Genomic DNA, 19,386 nt, shown 5'->3' on the forward strand with positions numbered 1-19,386 from the left:
AATTTACAAAAGTTATTTTCATGACATTGTTTTACTCATTTCTCAAAAACTACAGCACCTCAGCACGTAATACTCTCAGGGAAGCTTTCTACTATCATTATCTTCAAACTGTGTAAGTTTAGTGTAAATCTGTGGACATTGTGTTTTTAGTCCAACAAAAAGGGCATACACCCTTTAAGGCGATCTCAGAAATAAAACAAATGATAACAAAATTCTCTGTGAAGCACAAGCTTACCCTCGGATGATAGTTCATCCTCCTCCCCACTGTTTGCGTCTAGAATACTGAAGCTCAGGATGATCTCTAGAGCTCTCTCCAGCGCTAAGGCGAGCTTCTTGGGGAGTATCGTTTCCTCGTCACCTACGACCGTGTAGAAGTCCTTCGAGTCAAGATCAACGATTAGTACCTGAACAAAATTAAGGGATCAATGGTTAATACATTGAAAGGATGAAAGATTGTATTAATGAAGGTGTGCTATTTGGCCCCTGCAAGGGTTAGGGTTAGGCCTTGGGAAATAATAGTAAACAGACTATAAAGACAATTTTTCAGATTTCTCCGAGGCCAAACGACAAATTAGAAATTAGATTTAAGGAGAATATAACGCCTGAATTACTTTTGGGAAGTAAAATGGACTAGAATGGATTGGAACCTGTGAAAACTGAATTGACTGCCATTGCTCAACAAACTGAGCTATCTAACCCTATATTGGCGACTGTGAGAAGTCATAAATTAAAGAGAAAGTATACACAATATGAATTTACAATTTAAGAAAACCATTAACCATTGTTATTTAAGTAAAATTAGTTGAAAAATTAAAAAACAAAAGAAATGTAAAGAAGTAAAATTGGAAGTAACTTCACTGATATTTGTACTCAAATGTGCTCATTAAAACAATATTTTGCTTAAAATTCAAGTCTACATTGTAAATCTTTTTTTTAAGCCTGAATAAATGAATATATAAACATTACGAAAATAAGACAATACCAAAAAAGAACACAATCTTGTCAAAGGTTTCAATGGTTTATATAAGCATTTCATGGTTTAAATAGTCTGGTGCCTTACCTCATCAATTGGAAGCTCATCTAACTTTGGAATACACAGTGAAAGCATACCCATTATGTATGGAGTCGGGGAACACGCCATATCGATTAGTTTCTCGGGTAGAACGGGGACGTAGACATGCTGCCAGCCAAACGGGTACAGGAGGGCTGCCACGGCCTGGGAACACTTGGAAAGTTTACTGAAACAAGAAGGAAAAATGACAAGTTAAAATACAGTTTGTGACACCAGAGGTAAACACCAGGGGCCAATTTCATAGAGCTGCTTAAGCAACAAATTTGCTTAAGCACGAAAACAGCTCGCTTTTTTTTCACATGTTACTAGCAAAAATGTCATGCCATATATACATTGCTTGTGACTGGTATTTAGCTGTTGTTAACTTTAGCATAACAATTGAGTGGAGTCTTGGCCGGTAATCGGATTTTACTAAGCAAGGATTTTTTTGCTTAAGCAAAATTTTGTGCTTCAGTAGCTCTATGAAATTGGGCCCTGGTGAGGGAAGTGCCAGAGCATGGGTCCAATTTCATAAAGCCTGTGAGCCAAGGAATACTTGCTTAGCAAAAACAGGATACCAGCCTGCACTCCATAAAGTTGTCATTGTTCAACTCACTTTTGGCTTAACCAAGAAGTTTGTTAAGCAGTATTTTCTGCTTAACAGCTTTTAGAAAATTGGGCCCAAATGTCATACAGCTGCTTATATAAGCAGCTTAGCACAACATGCTTACCAGATTAAAATTACCAGCCAAAACACCATGTCACATATACAATTTGTGACTGGTATCCTGCTTATTTGACAAATGCTCTAGAGTGCACGGGTTACGATTTGAATCCCACCAGAGTGGCTTGTTTGTTTCGTTCACTTCCCCAAACAAACTTTAGTAAGCACTGAGTAGTGAGTGCTTTCCAGTCATCAGTGTAAGAGTTCTTTAAAGTGCCTGACACAACACACGGGACCAACGGCTTTAAATGCCCTCTGAAGGACGGAGCATCATGGTTATAATAAGTGTCTTGCTTAAGGACAAAGGTGTCTCGACCGGGACTAAAACCCACACGCTGGTAATCAGAAACACCAGAGTTTGAATCCGGTGCTCTAACTCTTGAACTAATAGTCGTTATCCCAATGCAGTTTGATATTTCTTAGATACCTGAGTTTTCCCGAGCACATGATCACTCGTCTCTCAAGGAGCAACGAGGCGAAGATCTGGATGACCTGAGGAATCTTGAGGGAGCTAAACAGACAGTCAAAGTCAACCTGTTGAAAGATGATCGGAATAGTTCATTAATATTTTAGTATCAGACTTGAAGTTGGTGTGTCGTGGCCGAGCGGTTATAAACACAGGTTTCAAACTGTGGTGTTTCTGATCAGCAGAGTTTGGTTCTAGTCCTGGTCGAGACACCTGTGTCCTTTAGCACGATACTTAACCAGCGTTTACAGGCAGTGGACACTATTGGTAATTGTCAAAGACCAGTCTTCTCACTTGCTGTATCTCAACATAAGCATAAAATAACAAACCTGTGAAAATTTGAGCTCAATCGGTCATCAAAGTTGCGAGAAAATGATGAAAGAAAAAAACACTCTTGTTGGACGAATTTGTGTGCTTTCAGATAGGAATAAATTATTTTAGTGAGAAATTAACTCTTTCTCAAAAACTACGTTACTTCAGAGGGAGTCGTTTCCCACAATGTTTTATACTATCAACAGCTCTCCAATGCTCGTTACCAAGTAAGTTTTCAAGTTAATATTTGTTTTGAGTAATTACCAAATGTGTACCTTCCCCTTTAAACAAGGTCTGTAAATTTCCAAAGGCACCAGTCTGGATGGTAGGTTTAAGTACTTACATGCTCTAGTCTGGAGTCCTGTGGTCTCTGTAACCTGAGGGGTTTCATCACTGATGAGGTTTTGCCGTCCGTTTCCATTTGCATTATGGTAGTTGTTCCGCCCTGAAACCAAAAAGAAGAAAAATAGAACAGTGAAATTTGTTTTGACTTAGTGAATGATGAGTGATCGTATTAAGCTAAAGGAACATTACAGAATTGGTTTTGCTAACAAAACAGATGCTGGCAGTGTAAGCACTTTATGTAATCCACCATTATATACATAAACTGACAAACCTGTAGAGGTTTGCGATCGAGGCCATCTAGGTCTCGAGAAAATAGTGGAAAAAAAACAATTACACATTAATTGCATGACATGGATTACAATTTTTTGTTGATAATAAATCAAATCAAGAAATACTTTTTAATTATTTCTCATCAAAAATGACATTTTAGACAAAAATATTTCAAGGGATGGTTTCTACTAGACCGTGTTAATTTTTTGTAAATCTGTAAATCTTCACGATTTTCTTACCAATTCTGTAATACTCCTTTAACAAACCGCTTCAAATCAAATTAAATCAAACTCATTTGCTACTCACTGGAGGCGGCACGTGTCTTTTATACGCTTCAGATATGAGTTTAGAAGACTCCCTCTTTGAGATCATCCTTCTCTTCTCGATCTCGTCGAGTAGTTGAGTAAAAAGTAACCTACAGCTGACCGGGGTGATAATGCAGTAAACCTCCGGTAGGCGTGGCTTGTCACCAGGGGGCTGGAAAAAAAAAAAAAAAATCCGGACTCTAGAAATTCCTTCTCTAGAAGACGATCGAAGCCCAATTTCATAGAGCTGCTTTTCAGCACAAAAAATAGCTAAGCACAAAACAATTGTGCTTACCAAAATAAGGTTTACCATCCAAAACACAATGCCCCAATTTCATTAGCCCTGTAAGCACAATAAACTGGCTAAGCACAGAAAAAACTTGCTTAGCAGAAATATGTTACCAGCAGACATTCCATAAAGTTGACTTTGTTACAAGTGGTACCCCACTCATTTTTCACAAAGCGAAGAAACTTGCTAAGCAGTATTTTCTGGTAAACAGCTTTATGAAAAAGGGCGCTGGTCACATGCACCATCTGCCAATGGTATCCTGCTCCTTTATGCTTAGCAGAAATTTGTTAGGCAACAGTTCCTGCAGCTCTACAAAATCAGGCCTGAGCACGCCGAGTGAAAAAAGTTGTTCCACGTGTACACCAAACAACTAACTCCTTTCAGAACCACCATAAATCCAGGTTCATACTTTCTGCGAATGCGATACAAATTTTGAACTGTGTTCGAATCCTGCGAGACATTTTCTGCAAAAACAGCCACCATGTGCCATGTAATGTCAAAATTTGAATAACGAACCAAGCTTGACTCAGCCATTGTACTGACTGGACCATGGTAATGATCATTGACTATGGCTAGTGAATCCAGCTGAAGCTAAACCACTCCACTTCACACTCACCAATAATCTTCTGTTATATCCGTAGAGCCTGGAGCCGTCAATACTCGTCAAAACGAACGAGTAACTCTCGCTGTAAAAAAAAAAATAATAAAAACAGGTTGGTAGTAAAAAAAACATTGTGAAAACAGCTCCCTCTGAAGTGGAGTATTTTTCGAGAAAGAAGTTATTTCCCACGAATTGGATTTCGAGACCTCAGATTAAGAATTTGAGGTCTCGAAATCAACCATCTGAAAGCACACAACTTCGTGTGACAAGAGTATTTTTTCTATCATTATTATCTCGCAACTTCGACGACCGATTGAGCTCAAATTTTCACAGGTTTGTTATTTTATGCATATGTTGAGACACATCAAGTGACAAGAATGGTCTTTGACAATTACCAATAGTGTCCAGTGCCTTTAAAACATCTTTCTAACCATGCATTTCATAACAAACGATTACAAACGCTTTTCATAGAACAATTCCCCCGATCCAAGGCAACGTGTCCCCCTTTGATGTGCATTGTACTCTCATCTTACCTTTGGTATTCTTCCACAGGCGCCCACTTGAAGGCGTCCGGAAAACAGAAATGTGGTATTGCACGTAACTTATCATTTTGGCTGGCGCTCACCTACAATAAAATAAATAGGTGTTATGTTGTATTATTCTTATCTATTTTTTTATGCACAAATATTTTCAAACATTACCAATACTCAGGCCTGTATGCTTCGTTTTTGAAAGGGCAAGGGCACCAAGGCATTTTCTCTTTGGCAAAGGGCACCCTATGAGGAAATTGTAAATTTCTACTGTAACATTTCAAGGGCACCAAGGCAATGGCAAGGGGGTATCAGGCCTGAATACTATCTCGACCCCCGTGATTTTGAATACTCCTTTCCAGCCGGGGTTAAAGGGAACTAACACGGTCGGCCATTTATGGGAGTCAAAAATTTGACTCCCATATATGACCGACCTTGTTAGTTGACGAGGTAAAAGGAAAACCATGCAACTTTGAGGCATGTTTGTGTGGATTATTGTATTCTACTTTTTCAACATCTTTCTACCCATATGCATTTAATAACAAACGCTTTTTTAAGACCAACTCGACTGATCCAGGGCAACGTGTTCCTTTAACAACATGTTCCTTTAACAACATTGAGCGGGGAAGCGGGGCGTGGTGGAACGCATGTTTAAATTAACATGGCGACAGCATTTTGCCCAGGATTGAGCCCTAATGTTGGCAGTCTCTCTCTCTATTGTGAATATCAGGGATGTGATCTGCTGTTGAAAAAAAAAACCCTGAAATATGAGCGCATAGCGTGAAAGCTTGCGAGCGTGACAGCTTGCAGGTACGAAGCCTGCTTACATACATTTATCTTTGGTTTTGAAAGCCCTACGTCGCAATCTGGGGTGTTCCATATGGTTCCATCTTCATTTTCTTATGATTTTTTTTTTTTGGGGGGGGGGGGTGGGGGGCGGTATTTAAAAAAAGGGTTTCTCGGTTAAAAACGGAGAATTCACATCCCTGCTCGATTGTTAATTTCTCTGTTCGGGAGTATGAACTTTTGAAAGACCAACCTCTTCTGGGTAGCGATATTTCTCCACCGGCTGATACCGTCTCGTCTCTTCGTTGAACTCCAGGGAGATGACTACAAGATAATCGTAGAGTTTTGCCTCCTGAACGATGCGACGGTACTTGCTGGCATTACAGTAGACAGAGGACCTCTTTTTCACTGCCCGAGCATGGGTGAGTCTTTTGTGCATCACTGCAATAAATGAACAGGGAACCAGGCCTCATAACATGGTGACACAGTAACCTTGTTCAGCGCAACCAATCCCGGTCATAGAAAATACCCGGAGAACGCTCCGAGTGTGACCGTGTGCGTAATTTCATTGTGGGACCACTTTTACCGATGTGCTTACACCATTTTTCTTGCAATACAGTAGACGTCATGAACATTGACAAATGAAAACACGTCGGAACGGTCTATGTGCGCTCACATGATAATCATTTTGCCTTTACTGACGCGCATACGCCAGTTTTTCCCTATACAGTAGACGTCATGACCATTGACCAATGAAAACACGTAGAATCGGTCTTTGTGTGCTCACGTGATGATAATTTTGCCATACAAGCATGTCATATGGTGCGATAAGCCGCGTCCACAGATGAGACACTGGGCGATCGAGCTCAGCGTTCTCTGGCTGATCAACCCTTTGCAATTGCGCTACAAATTTTGACGTCACAGCCCCGTTTTTGCTGAGAATGTTTCGCAGGAGTTGAGCACAGCTCAACTGATGTGAACTATTCGTTGAGTATTTATGACTTCAAAATTTGTATCGCATCTCACATTTGTAGGAAGTATGAACTGGGCTTTCAACTGGCAAAAGAAAAAGGCAATTCATGCTCAACAGGGCCCAATTTCATAGAGCTGCTTAGCAAAATTTGCTTAGCATGAAATTTCTTTCTTGATAAAAACAGGATTACCAACCAAATTTCCATCTGTTGTATATTGCTTGTTACAGGTATTCAGCTGTTGTTTGCTTATCCTGAAAATCCTGTTTTTATCCAGGCAAACATTGCATGCTAAGCAAATTTTTGTGCTTAGCTGCTCTATGAAATTAGGCCCTGGTCCCCTCTCAAGTCTTTGATGTTGTGACGATATGCAGTTTAGGCGACAGTGTAAAACATGATTCATTTGAAAAAAATCATTAATTTTTGCTGTTGGAGCAGGATGCTTGATACCTCTTCTTTTTTTAAAGCCAGTGGACACTATTGGTAATTTACTCAAAAATAATTATTAGCATAAAACCTTTCTTGGTGACGAGTAATGGGGAAAGGTTGATGGTATAAAACATTGTAAGAAACGGCTCCCTCTGAAGTGCCATAGTTTTCGAGAAAGAAGTAATTTTCTACGAATTTGATTTCGAGACCTCAGATTTAGATCTTGAGGTCTCGAAATCAACCCTCTAAACGCACACAACTTCGTGTGACTAGGGTGTTTTTTTCTTTCATTATTATCTCGCAAGTTCGATGACCGATTGAGCTCAAATTTTCACAGGTCTGTTATTTTATGCATATGTTGAGATACACCAACTGTGGAGGCTAGTCTTTGGCAATTACCAATAGTGTCCACTGCCTTTAACATGGCCTTATCATTTTGGATGTTCAACCAGGAAGTTGATAGAATCCATGTACTCTTGACTCAGAGTGCAAGTCTTCTTGATCTTGTATACATACAGAGTTTAAAGGGTTTGGGTACCTTTTGTACCACACAAACACAAACGTCCACAGATTTACGTTAAACTTAAACACGGTTTAAAGATAATGATGGTAGAAAGTTTCCCTTTAAGCCATTGGACCCTTTCGGTACAGAATTGTTTTTTTAATTTCACAGATTTACCAATAACTTACAGGGTTTACAGAAGGTAATGGTGAAAGACTTCTCTTGAATTATTATTCCATGAAATGCTTTACTTTTTGAGAAAACATTAAAACAATATCAACTCTCGATATCGAGAATTATTGATTTATTTGTAACATATGTCATGACACGGCGAAACATGCGGAAACAAGGCTGGGTTTTCCCGTTATTTTCTCCCGACTCCGATGACCGATTGAGCCTAAATTTTCACAGGTTTGTTATTTGATATAGAAGTTGTGATACACAAAGTGTGGGCCTTGGACAATACCGTTTACCGAAAGTGTCCAATGGCTTTAAGGAATTAATTGCCGAGGTGCTGTAGTGTTTGAGAAATTAGTAAAATAATGTCACAAAAGTAATTTTCATCTCGAATAAGACAAATTAATAACAGACAAAATAATTCCAAACTACATGTAACAGACCTGAACCAATGTTAACGTCAATCCAGCCTTCAGAAAACCACTCTCAGTCCACCATAATACTAAAAACAACTGAACGTTGAGTTGAATGCACAGCCCCACCATACACACACTAAACCAGAACCAACCAGAATAATGTACTTCCCCAAGTTCATCCACGAAAACAAAAAATTCTTTCCACTTCCCTGTAAAATTGCATAATCTCTAACTACAGACTTTTAACATGGACATGGTGCATGTGTGTGGATGATGACCCTGGCTTGACTAAAGGAAGTTATTAGTTTCTTATCGACAGGAAAACGGAAGTCGTGTTCCTAGGCAACATGTGAAAGTGGGAACCCCGAGTGACACGTTGCTACGGGAACCTACTCAATTTTGCATTTTTTTAAGGATGCAGTACAAAGTGATGTGGTTTGTGTGGTTTTCTATTGCCATGACCTCAACTTTGATTACATTTCAGATGGAAACTTAGCTTTTGAGGATTGTAATCAGTGAGCTTTCAGATGGAAACTTACCTCTGGAGGATTGGTACTGGTATGAACTTTAGAATCAGTGAGCTTTCAGATGGAAATTTAGCTCTGGAGGATTGGTACTGGTATGAACTTTATAATCAGTGAGCTTTCAGATGGAAATTTAGCTCTGGAGGATTGGTACTGGTATGAACTTTATAATCAGTGAGCTTTCAGATGGAAATTTAGCTCTGGAGGATTGGTACTGGTATGAACTTTATAATCAGTGAGCTTTCAGATGGAAACTTAGCTCTAGAGGATTGGTACTGGTATGAACTTTATAATCAGTGAGCTTTCAGATGGAAACTTAGCTCTAGAGGAGTGGTACTGGTATGAACTTTATAATCAGTGAGCTTTCAGATGGAAACTTAGCTCTAGAGGAGTGGTACTGGTATGAACTTTAGAATCAGTGAGCTTTCAGATGGAAACTTAGCTCTGGAGGATTGGTACTGGTATGAACTTTAGAATCAGTGAGCTTGCAGATGGAAACTTGGCTCTAGAGGATTGGTACTGGTATGAACTTTATAATCAGTGAGCTTTCAGATGGAAATTTAGCTCTGGAGGATTGGTACTGGTATGAACTTTAGAATCAGTGAGCTTTCAGATGGAAACTTAGATCTGGAGGATTGGTACTGGTATGACAATTATCAATAATAATAATAAGGCGACTTATACGGTTGGTTTTTTTAGCGCACATTCATTATTTTCCTGCAAGGTATCACGGGGGACTACATTTGAATTATGAGGCCTTCTTCTTTTACATAGCACCATGTTATAGTTCACAAGGTGCTGTGGTGCAATACATATGCTGCCAATCAAACCAGGAACACCGGGGCGAACACCAATTCTCTTGTCGATAAGTGCACTGGTTTATTTTACATGTGTTACACAACACACGGGACCAACAGCTTTATGTCCTATCCGAAGGATAAAGCATCATGGTTAAGCATCTTGCTTAAGGCATGGGTACACAGGTGTCATGGCTGGGATTCGACCCCACACTCTGCTGATCAGAAACACCAGAGCTTGACTCCGATGCTTTTTACCTCTAGCCAGCGTCATGCCACTTTATAATCAGTAAGCTTTCATATTGAAAATAACAACCTTTTTAAAAAATTTAATATCAAACACTTACCTTCTTCATCAACCTCTGTTTCGCTTCCCCCAGAATTCACTGAAGCCCGGTCATCGTCGATGTGAGATTTTACAGTCTTTGTTGGTCGACGGAAAGCATCATTGATCTTTCTTCTCATCTGCAAAAAAAACAAAAACAGGAGACGTCTTATAAAAAAATGATAAAAAAACTAGCGATGCTTTATCTCTTTTTCAAACTACTTGGACCATGGAGGTCTTGGACTTGGAGTGCACAAATACATCAACAGGAATAGGACAACTTGAAAACCGTAAGACAAGTTATAAGAAGATGCGTGGGTGCAGAGAACAGACCTGATACCTGATGTAAAAAAATAAAATAAAACCAAAACATATTCCCGACAGTAATCTTGACCTACATGTACACATCCCAGCTCTTCTACATGTATTGCAGAAATGACTGTTGTCTCCTCAATAGTCAAGAAGTAATTGCATCACAGATGGAGGTGACTCTGAACAAAGAACTCAAGACAGTCACTACCAACTGACCAACACTTATGATGGCAGTGTTATTAACATGAAGCCTATTGTCCTCTAACCCTAAGGCCAGGTAAAAAAAGAAATATGTGTAGCGTCCGGGTTTCTCAGAAAAAGGAAGGAGGAGGGAATTTTATTTTTTATTTCAAGATGGCCGCCATTCTTTTTAAAATGTCAAAATCCCCAATTGTGTTTTTTTACTGCTCAAACACACAATACATAAATGAAACATGTTGGACAAGACATTCAAATTGTTTTAGCTGAGATCATTTGTTATCCCTTTTTTTTCAAAAAATAAAACAAATCACAATCATAGAAAAAAAAAAAGGGAGGGGGCTTCTAAAAAGGAAGCGAGTGGGGATGCTAAACAAGTTTCTTTTTTTAATCAGCCTAATTATTCCTCCCTTTGTTTGCCTCCAGAGACCACTGAGGGGGGGGGGGGGCTTAATTCAAGGAGTCCAGAAACCCACTCAAGAATTGACAAATAATCTCCTACCAAATCTGCTTACTGTAAACATGTATGTCAGCAACCAAAAATAGCAGTTATGTCACTTTTAAACAATTTCTACCTCCATGCATAAAATCACAAGTTCACCGCTATTGAATTTATATTTTACGAAGCAGATACATTTCGTAAGCAGTTGTTTTGGCTCACTTTTAAACAGGGCCCGATTTCATAGAGCTGCTGTTAAGCAGAAAAAAATTGCTTAAAAATGTTCTGCTAAGCAGACATGAGCTGGATACCAGTCACAAAGTGTACATGCACCATGGTAGTTTGACTGGTAAACTTAATCTGGTAAGCAAACATTTGTTGTGCTTAGCTACTTTGTGTGCTTAAGCAGCTCTGTGAAATTGGGTCCTGGTCACCAGCCAAAAGTAACAGTGATGTCATATTATTAATGAATGCATGAACTCGGACAGGTCCCCTGCTACAAGTTTGCTAAGCAGATATATTTTGATAAGCAGAAGTTCCTGCCCAGGCAGCCCTGAGAATAAAGAGTCCAGATGGTCCATTCCAAAAGGGTCAGGGAATAATAGAAAAAGTCAACCACAATGGTTTACTAATTTACAGAAGCTCTTAGCAGACTCTGGCTTGGGCTTCCTCCATGCTCAATCAGGCAATGGTTGGGCATAAACATGATAAATATTTACAGTCTTGGCATTGTATGGTAATTTGGTTATTAAGTCATGGGAAGAATTATGGGGTGGGGGGGGGGGGGCATAGGGGATACATGTGCCAACATGTTCCCTTACCATTTGCAGCTCAAGATTACAAAAACAACATGAACAGTGGCAGTTAGTCTTGGTTCAAGATGGTTCAAGATGCTGCAATTGTTCCCTCGCCAATAGAGTGCGCTCCAACCAGAAAACCGCTAGCACACAGAGAGGCAAAATTGCTGTGATAGCAGACTGGGTGCTGTGAGCAAGCGGGGTGCCTCTTGTGGTGATGGATTGTGCGAGGAATTTCCAAAAACAGGAGCGAGGGAATTCAAGAAAAGAAGAGTCTTGAGCTAAGACTACATGCTTGAGATGTCCTGAAACTGATCATCCAGTTCAAGAAACATCACAAATTAATGGTACATTACAGGTCTCAAATTGGGGGAAAATATCAACAAGACATCAGGGCTAACAGTACATGTAGCTCAAAACGTTTCTAGAGACCAGAAACTTGTATAGCAAGACCAGAATCAAAATAATAAGACAAAAATATTTTCCAAGAGGGTCCCCCCCACACCCACTTTAATTTGGCTGAGTTGACCGAGTATCGAAACGAGAGACGAGCGTCAACAGACATGGCCGGCGTCTTGAGTTTATTGCCGAGCTGTGTGACAGCTTTGCCAAGGTACTCTGGAGGAGTGAGTCATCTCGTCTCAAGGAAACGGGGAGAACCCTCTCAGTTTGTGATGGAAACTCATGGCAAACAACTGCAGCCAGTTAAAGTTGACAGGGAGGTCAGTTTACCGTGCCCTCTACATTTGTGATGAAAACTCATGTCATACAACTGTAGCCAGTTAAAGGGGGATATTCGATCCCTACCCAAACGGTAGACTGCAAAGATAAAGACAGGCACCACGACCTCTTTCTGTCTGTTGGTTTTACATCACAGGCGCTGTAAGTTGACAGGGAGGTCAGTTTACCATGCCCTCTACATTTGTGATGAAAACTCATGTCATACAACTGTAGCCAGTTAAAGGGGATATTCGATCCCTACCCAAACGGTAGACTGCAAAGATAAAGACAGGCACCACGACCTCTTTCTGTCTGTTGGTTTTACATCACAGGCGCTGTAAGTTGACAGGGAGGTCAGTTTACCGTGCCCTCTACATTTGTGATGAAAACTCATGTCATACAACTGTAGCCAGTTAAAGGGGATATTCGATCCCTACCCAAACGGTAGACTGCGAAGATAAAGACAGGCACCACGAGCTCTTTCTGTCTGTTGGTTTTACATCACAGGCGCTGTAAGTTGACAGGGAGGTCAGTTTACCATGCCCTCTACATTTGTGATGAAAACTCATGTCATACAACTGTAGCCAGTTAAAGGGGATATTCGATCCCTACCCAAACGGTAGACTGCAAAGATAAAGACAGGCACCACGACCTCTTTCTGTCTGTTGGTTTTACATCACAGGCGCTGTAAGTTGACAGGGAGGTCAGTTTACCATGCCCTCTACATTTGTGATGAAAACTCACGTCATACAACTGTAGCCAGTTAAAGGGGATATTCGATCCCTACCCAAACGGTAGACTGCAAAGATAAAGACAGGCACCACGACCTCTTTCTGTCTGTTGGTTTTACATCACAGGCGCTGTAAGTTGACAGGGAGGTCAGTTTACCATGCCCTCTACATTTGTGATGAAAACTCATGTCATACAACTGTAGCCAGTTAAAGGGGATATTCTATCCCTACCCAAACGGTAGACTGCGAAGATAAAGACAGGCACCACGACCTCTTTCTGTCTGTTGGTTTTACATCACAGGCGCTGTAAGTTGACAGGGAGGTCAGTTTACCATGCCCTCTACATTTGTGATGAAAACTCATGTCATACAACTGTAGCCAGTTAAAGGGGATATTCGATCCCTACCCAAACGGTAGACTGCAAAGATAAAGACAGGCACCACGACCTCTTTCTGTCTGTTGGTTTTACATCACAGGCGCTGTTAGTTGACAGGGAGGTCAGTTTACCATGCCCTCTACATTTGTGATGAAAACTCATGTCATACAACTGTAGCCAGTTAAAGGGGATATTCTATCCCTACCCAAACGGTAGACTGCAAAGATAAAGACAGGCACCACGACCTCTTTCTGTCTGTTGGTTTTACATCACAGGCGCTGTAAGTTGACAGGGAGGTCAGTTTACCATGCCCTCTACATTTGTGATGAAAACTCATGTCATACAACTGTAGCCAGTTAAAGGGGATATTCGATCCCTACCCAAACGGTAGACTGCGAAGATAAAGACAGGCACCACGACCTCTTTCTGTCTGTTGGTTTTACATCACAGGCGCTGTAAGTTGACAGGGAGGTCAGTTTACCATGCCCTCTACATTTGTGATGAAAACTCATGTCATACAACTGTAGCCAGTTAAAGGGGATATTCGATCCCTACCCAAACGGTAGACTGCGAAGATAAAGACAGGCACCACGACCTCTTTCTGTCTGTTGGTTTTACATCACAGGCGCTGTAAGTTGACAGGGAGGTCAGTTTGCTATGCCTCCCCATTGGATTTAATTTCATTCTTTAAAAAAGTTGTGGTACTTTAACCAGACATAGTTCGATGGGAACATGGCTTAACGAGGAATCAATGTCTTTCGGTGCGATTTATAGTGAATATACAAGTACAAGGATGCGATTGAATGAGGAACTCGCTCAGAAAACAAAAAGATGACAACGTCTCGTACATGATACGGTGTTCCATTGCCAACAATGCCAAAGCGCAGATTAATACCGAAGTAAATTTCTCCCAAAATAGTAAGCCTTGCACCTTGCCAAGAAAGTAGTTCATAAATGCATTGCAGCGGAGCAGATTTTATTCCCATGCTCAGTGTTGTAGCCACGGTGGGGGGTTGCATATTTTGCCCAGCACCCGGAGTAAAACACACTGTGCTGCCCAGCACAGATTTCCCCCAGACTGCACTTCAGCAATGCTGGCCCCATATCTAAAAATGAATATAACTACAGTAGTATGACAGCAAAATTGCTGACTGAAACAAAAAGCAAACTCTTTGATAAGAAGGCTTGAAGTAATCATACGACCATAAAAGAATATTAATCCAACAAGCATGTTTTATAAGCACTTCCTTACCTACATGCTCACCGTGAGTTAGCATCACAATTAGCCAAGAGGCTCCGGTAAAAATCCAAAGTACGAAGAACGCTCAGAAATAATTCCCAGCAACTCAACAAGAACTCTGTTTGTGTCAAACTCGAGGGGTGTGGAAAACAAACCTGCTAGCTGCTTTTGTTGGTTTCTTTGCTTAAACTTCCCTGCTTCAGTGGTTTTCTTTGCTTAAACTTTCCCGCTTTGGTTGTTATTCTTCGTTTAACTTCAAGCTTTGGTGGTTTTCTTTGCTCAAACTTCCCTGCTTGGTGGTTTACTTTGCTTAAACTTCCCAGCTTTGGCGGATTTCTTTGCTTAAACTTCCCTTTTCCATACTGCAGTCTCTGCTCTGCGGTACTTTTCAATACATGTATGACAGAGTTTCCCGTACGCAGAGAGCCGGTTGAATGTCTACACTTATGACACGCAGTGACTCTTCGCTTCAGATGTTTTAGGAATTGTAAACGGAAACCGGCAGGGTTAGCATTTTCTTTATCGAACAGGCTGCGCACGATGTGACGCCTCACATAGCAATTATAATATAAGACTCTTATCAAGAGAAAATGTTGTAAGGAACTGGTCAGTGGCCTTACACTCATTGTAACAACCAACATACAATGTATCAATTATCATAATCGATACATATTGTTTTATTATAAGTAATAACGGTTTTAAAACGGATTTGTTAATTGTTAAGACGATGATAACTTGATATCATTCTTCACAGCATTACAATCTAGGAGATGAAATCAATTCTGGCCAATAGACCTTTCTTTTGCAATGTCAAAGCCCGAGTTTTTGCCAACCCAGATTGGAAAACTATGGAAAGCCATAAGTGCAAATCAAGAAAAGATCGCTATTTTTTGTAACAATGTAACCAAATTTGTCGATTTTGTTTAAAAACAAAACAACTAATTATGAGAAGTACTTTATTTAATTGAAAGTTTGCAGAAAATGTTGAATTTTGTTAAAACATCTGTTTTGACGATTTAGTGTTTTACTAACATTCGGCCGACCATGCCAACCAAGGCGGTTTATTGATCAACAAAAGAAAGGTCTATAATGCTGTTTGGAACTGATCATCAATTGAAAACTAGCATGGGAATTGTCAGAGTAATTTTTTCCCACCAATAAAATAAATTTGCTCTGCAAGTATCAACACTGACGAATGATTAATATGTCATCCAAACGCTCACTCTTTTTACACATTAACAGGAAGTCCTATTTAGCAAGGTTTAATTTGGGGGGGGGGGGACTCAAGCAAAAGTCGCATAAAAAATCCTGAATTTTTGATTGATATTAAAGGTATCATCTTGTGTAAAAACAAAAGCAATATTTTGAATTGGTTAAAGGCAGTGGACACTATTGGTAATTGTCAAAGACTAGCCTTCACAGTTGGTGTATCTCAACATATGCATAAAATAACAAACCTGTGAAAATTTGAGCTCAATCGGTCATCGAACTTGTGAGATAATAATGAAAGAAAAAAACATCATTGTCACACGAAGTTGTGTGCGTTTAGATGGTTGATTTCGAGACCTCAAGTTCTAAACCTGAGGTCTCAAATTCAAATTCTTTGAAAATTACTTCTTTCTCCAAAACTATGGCACTTCAGAGGGAGCCGTTTCTCACAATGTTTTATACCATCAACCTCTCCCCATTACTTGTCACCAAGAAAGTTTTTATGCTAAAAAACTATTTTGAGTAATTACCAGTAGTGTCCACTGCCTTTTAATGATTTTATTTGTTTGGCTTACTACTTGTTGATTTGGTATTGTGATATTATGTCGGGCCCGAGAGGTTTGGTGCATTGTCATGCACTCAGGTTAAGGGAATGGGGTTCGTTGATTTGGTATTGTGATATTATGTCGGGCCCGAGAGGTTTGGTGCATTGTCATGCACTCAGGTTAAGGGAATGGGGTTCGTTGATTTGGTATTGTGATATTATGTCGGGCCCGAGAGGTTTGGTGCATTGTCATGCACTCAGGTTAAGGGAATGGGGTTCGTTGATTTGGTATTGTGATATTATGTCGGGCCCGAGAGGTTTGGTGCATTGTCATGCACTCAGGTTAAGGGAATGGGGTTCGTTGATTTGGTATTGTGATATTATGTCGGGCCCGAGAGGTTTGGTGCATTGTCATGCACTCAGGTTAAGGGAATGGGGTTCGTTGATTTGGTATTGTGATATTATGTCGGGCCGGAGAGGTTTGGTGCATTGTCATGCACTCAGGTTAAGGGAATGGGGTTCGTTGATTTGGTATTGTGATATTATGTCGGGCCCGAGAGGTTTGGTGCATTGTCATGCACTCAGGTTAAGGGAATGGGGTTCGTTGATTTGGTATTGTGATATTATGTCGGGCCCGAGAGGTTTGGTGCATTGTCATGCACTCAGGTTAAGGGAATGGGGTTCGTTGATTTGGTATTGTGATATTATGTCGGGCCCGAGAGGTTTGGTGCATTGTCATGCACTCAGGTTAAGGGAATGGGGTTCGTTGATTTGGTATTGTGATATTATGTCGGGCCCGAGAGGTTTGGTGCATTGTCATGCACTCAGGTTAAGGGAATGGGGGGTTCGAATCCCAGGTTCCAACTTCACTTACATCATGTTCATTAGGCCAAATCAAATTTAAAACATGTTTAGCGTTCCCGGCCGGTTCCTTTTTTAGAGAGGCTACCTCCTTTTTTTTCCCCTAAATGAAACCATTTTGTTAAAAAAAAAAAAAAATATTTTTCGGGGGATTGGAAAAACAATATATATATTTTTGCGATCTGAGCAAAAAAAAAGGTTTGAAAAATAGCCAAGCCATTCGCTAAAAAAAATTAGTCAGGCGACCATTTTGTGTAAAAAAAAAAAAAAAAACGTCAGTAAACATGTGTTTTTTTTTTTGCCTAACTAAGACTCAATTTTATTATTTCTCTCTGGGTGTGAAGCCAGGGGACCTCAGAAAAATGAACTTTTGATCACTGCACGAGCCAAGAACTTACATTTAGAGAAGACAGGGGGAAGGAGGTTTCATTTTGAGACGTGGGAGGAAGCCCCAGAGAAATAATCCAAGGGGGAAACCCACGCAGTCAGGTAGGGACTGAAAACCAAATCCACACAGTGCCCCCGCTGGGGTCCTAGAGATGGAAGGCGAGGCAAGATGACAAATAATGATGACTTTTAAATAAATACGTATCAGTGGGACAAAGATTTTAAACTCAAAAGATTTCATTAAAGGCAGTGGACACTATTGGTAATTTACTTAAAATACTTATTAGCATAAAACCTTATACTTAGTAACGAGCAATGGAGAGCTGTTGATAGTATAAATTGTAGTTTTCTAGAAAGAAGTTCTTTTCCAAAAATTTGATTTTGAGACCTCGGAACTAGATTTTGACGTCTCGAAATCAAGCATCTGAAAGCACACAGCTTCGTATGACAAGGGTGTTTTTCTTTCATTATTATCTCGCAACTTCAACAACAACTGAGCTCAAATGTTCACAGGTTTGTTATTTTATGCATATGTTGAGATACACCAAGTGAGAAGACTGTTCTTTGACTATTACCAAGTGTCCAGTAACGATCAAATAAATAAATGAAGACTAAATTTAAAAACATTTACCTTTGCACTTGGCCTCTCGGCCATCCTTTCGATAACACGCCTGTCCTCAAATGTCAAGTCTACATCGAGCATCATTTTTAAATCCGCACAAAATGAAGGAATCCAACAAAAAATCAAATCAACAAAATATATCCAGGTTTATAATTCTCCGGAAATCTCTCAGAATGAACACTTGCAAAAATGTACAAAATGTACTTGAAGAAAAGTGCTCCGTTGAAGAAAAGTGCACCATCTCCTCTCAAAGAAGAAAAAAAAACAGCGAAAATCCACCGGCGCACAGAAATAAGTTGCAGGATCCAAACTATATAGTTCCAGCATCTCAGTCAAGATGAATTAAATTGACTCTGAGGAGAAAATATGGCAAGATCCAAAAAACAGCTTCCAAATTAAAAAGAAGTTACAGAAAACGAAATATATAATTCCAGCTTTTCAATCAAGATAAAGTAAAATGACAACCAGCTCTGAAGAGAAATGACTGCGAGTTTTTGCGACTGGAGCTAGGCAAGACAAGATCCCCAAAAATAGCTTCCAAATCGAAAAGAAGTTACAGAAAACAAAATATATAATTCCAGCTTTTCGGGTCAAGATGAGCTAAGTGACAAACGACTCTGTAGACAATTTACTGTGGTTCGGCGACTGTACCTACAATGTATGCAATATCAGAAACATAGCTTCCAAATTGAAATGTTGCTTTCCTGTTGCAAATACAGGAGAACAGGATATCCTCAGTCCTGTCAGCAGGTGAACAATTTCACAAAGTGATCTTTTGGTCGCTGAACTAAAGGACATTGGGCTGCGCAGAATTGAAGGTCAAAAACTCGCAACACAGCCAACTCGCAGAAGTGGGTGCCTATGGGCCAGCCAATGGCTCTCTGATGACGATTAAATCTTCTTGGACAATCTTGCAGTTTGTTAAGTTTGGGAAACATCAACAACTTGGAATCAACAATCAGACATCAGGATTGGAAGATCACTGGCAAAAATCAATTTGAAACTCCAAAAAACACGTCTTGTAATTCAAATAAAAGTTGACCGCTTGCATTTGAGAAGGTTCTAAAGATATTTCACTCACACAATTCCAACCAAACATCAAGATTAGAAGATCACCGTTTAAAAACCAC

At 40.0% G+C, this 19,386-nt stretch overlaps 1 protein-coding gene across 2 annotated transcripts in view; it reads right to left on the reverse strand.

The window, feature by feature from the left end:
- Positions 1–19,386, reverse strand: part of LOC117305308 (DENN domain-containing protein 2C-like) — a 44,438-nt gene that overhangs the window by 3,335 nt on the left and 21,717 nt on the right. For both annotated transcript variants that reach the window (XM_033790165.1, XM_033790164.1), the window contains 9 exons: positions 9,843–9,960; positions 5,933–6,120; positions 4,897–4,988; positions 4,379–4,448; positions 3,475–3,645; positions 2,897–2,998; positions 2,203–2,309; positions 1,061–1,238; positions 236–404 (listed from right to left, as the gene is read on the reverse strand). In XM_033790165.1, coding sequence (XP_033646056.1) covers positions 236–404; positions 1,061–1,238; positions 2,203–2,309; positions 2,897–2,998; positions 3,475–3,645; positions 4,379–4,448; positions 4,897–4,988; positions 5,933–6,120; positions 9,843–9,960 — 1,195 coding nt within the window. The remainder of the gene's footprint in view (positions 1–235; positions 405–1,060; positions 1,239–2,202; positions 2,310–2,896; positions 2,999–3,474; positions 3,646–4,378; positions 4,449–4,896; positions 4,989–5,932; positions 6,121–9,842; positions 9,961–19,386) is intronic.

This window comes from Asterias rubens, chromosome 22 (genome assembly GCF_902459465.1).
Source record: "Asterias rubens chromosome 22, eAstRub1.3, whole genome shotgun sequence".
Classification (NCBI taxonomy): domain Eukaryota; kingdom Metazoa; phylum Echinodermata; class Asteroidea; order Forcipulatida; family Asteriidae; genus Asterias; species Asterias rubens.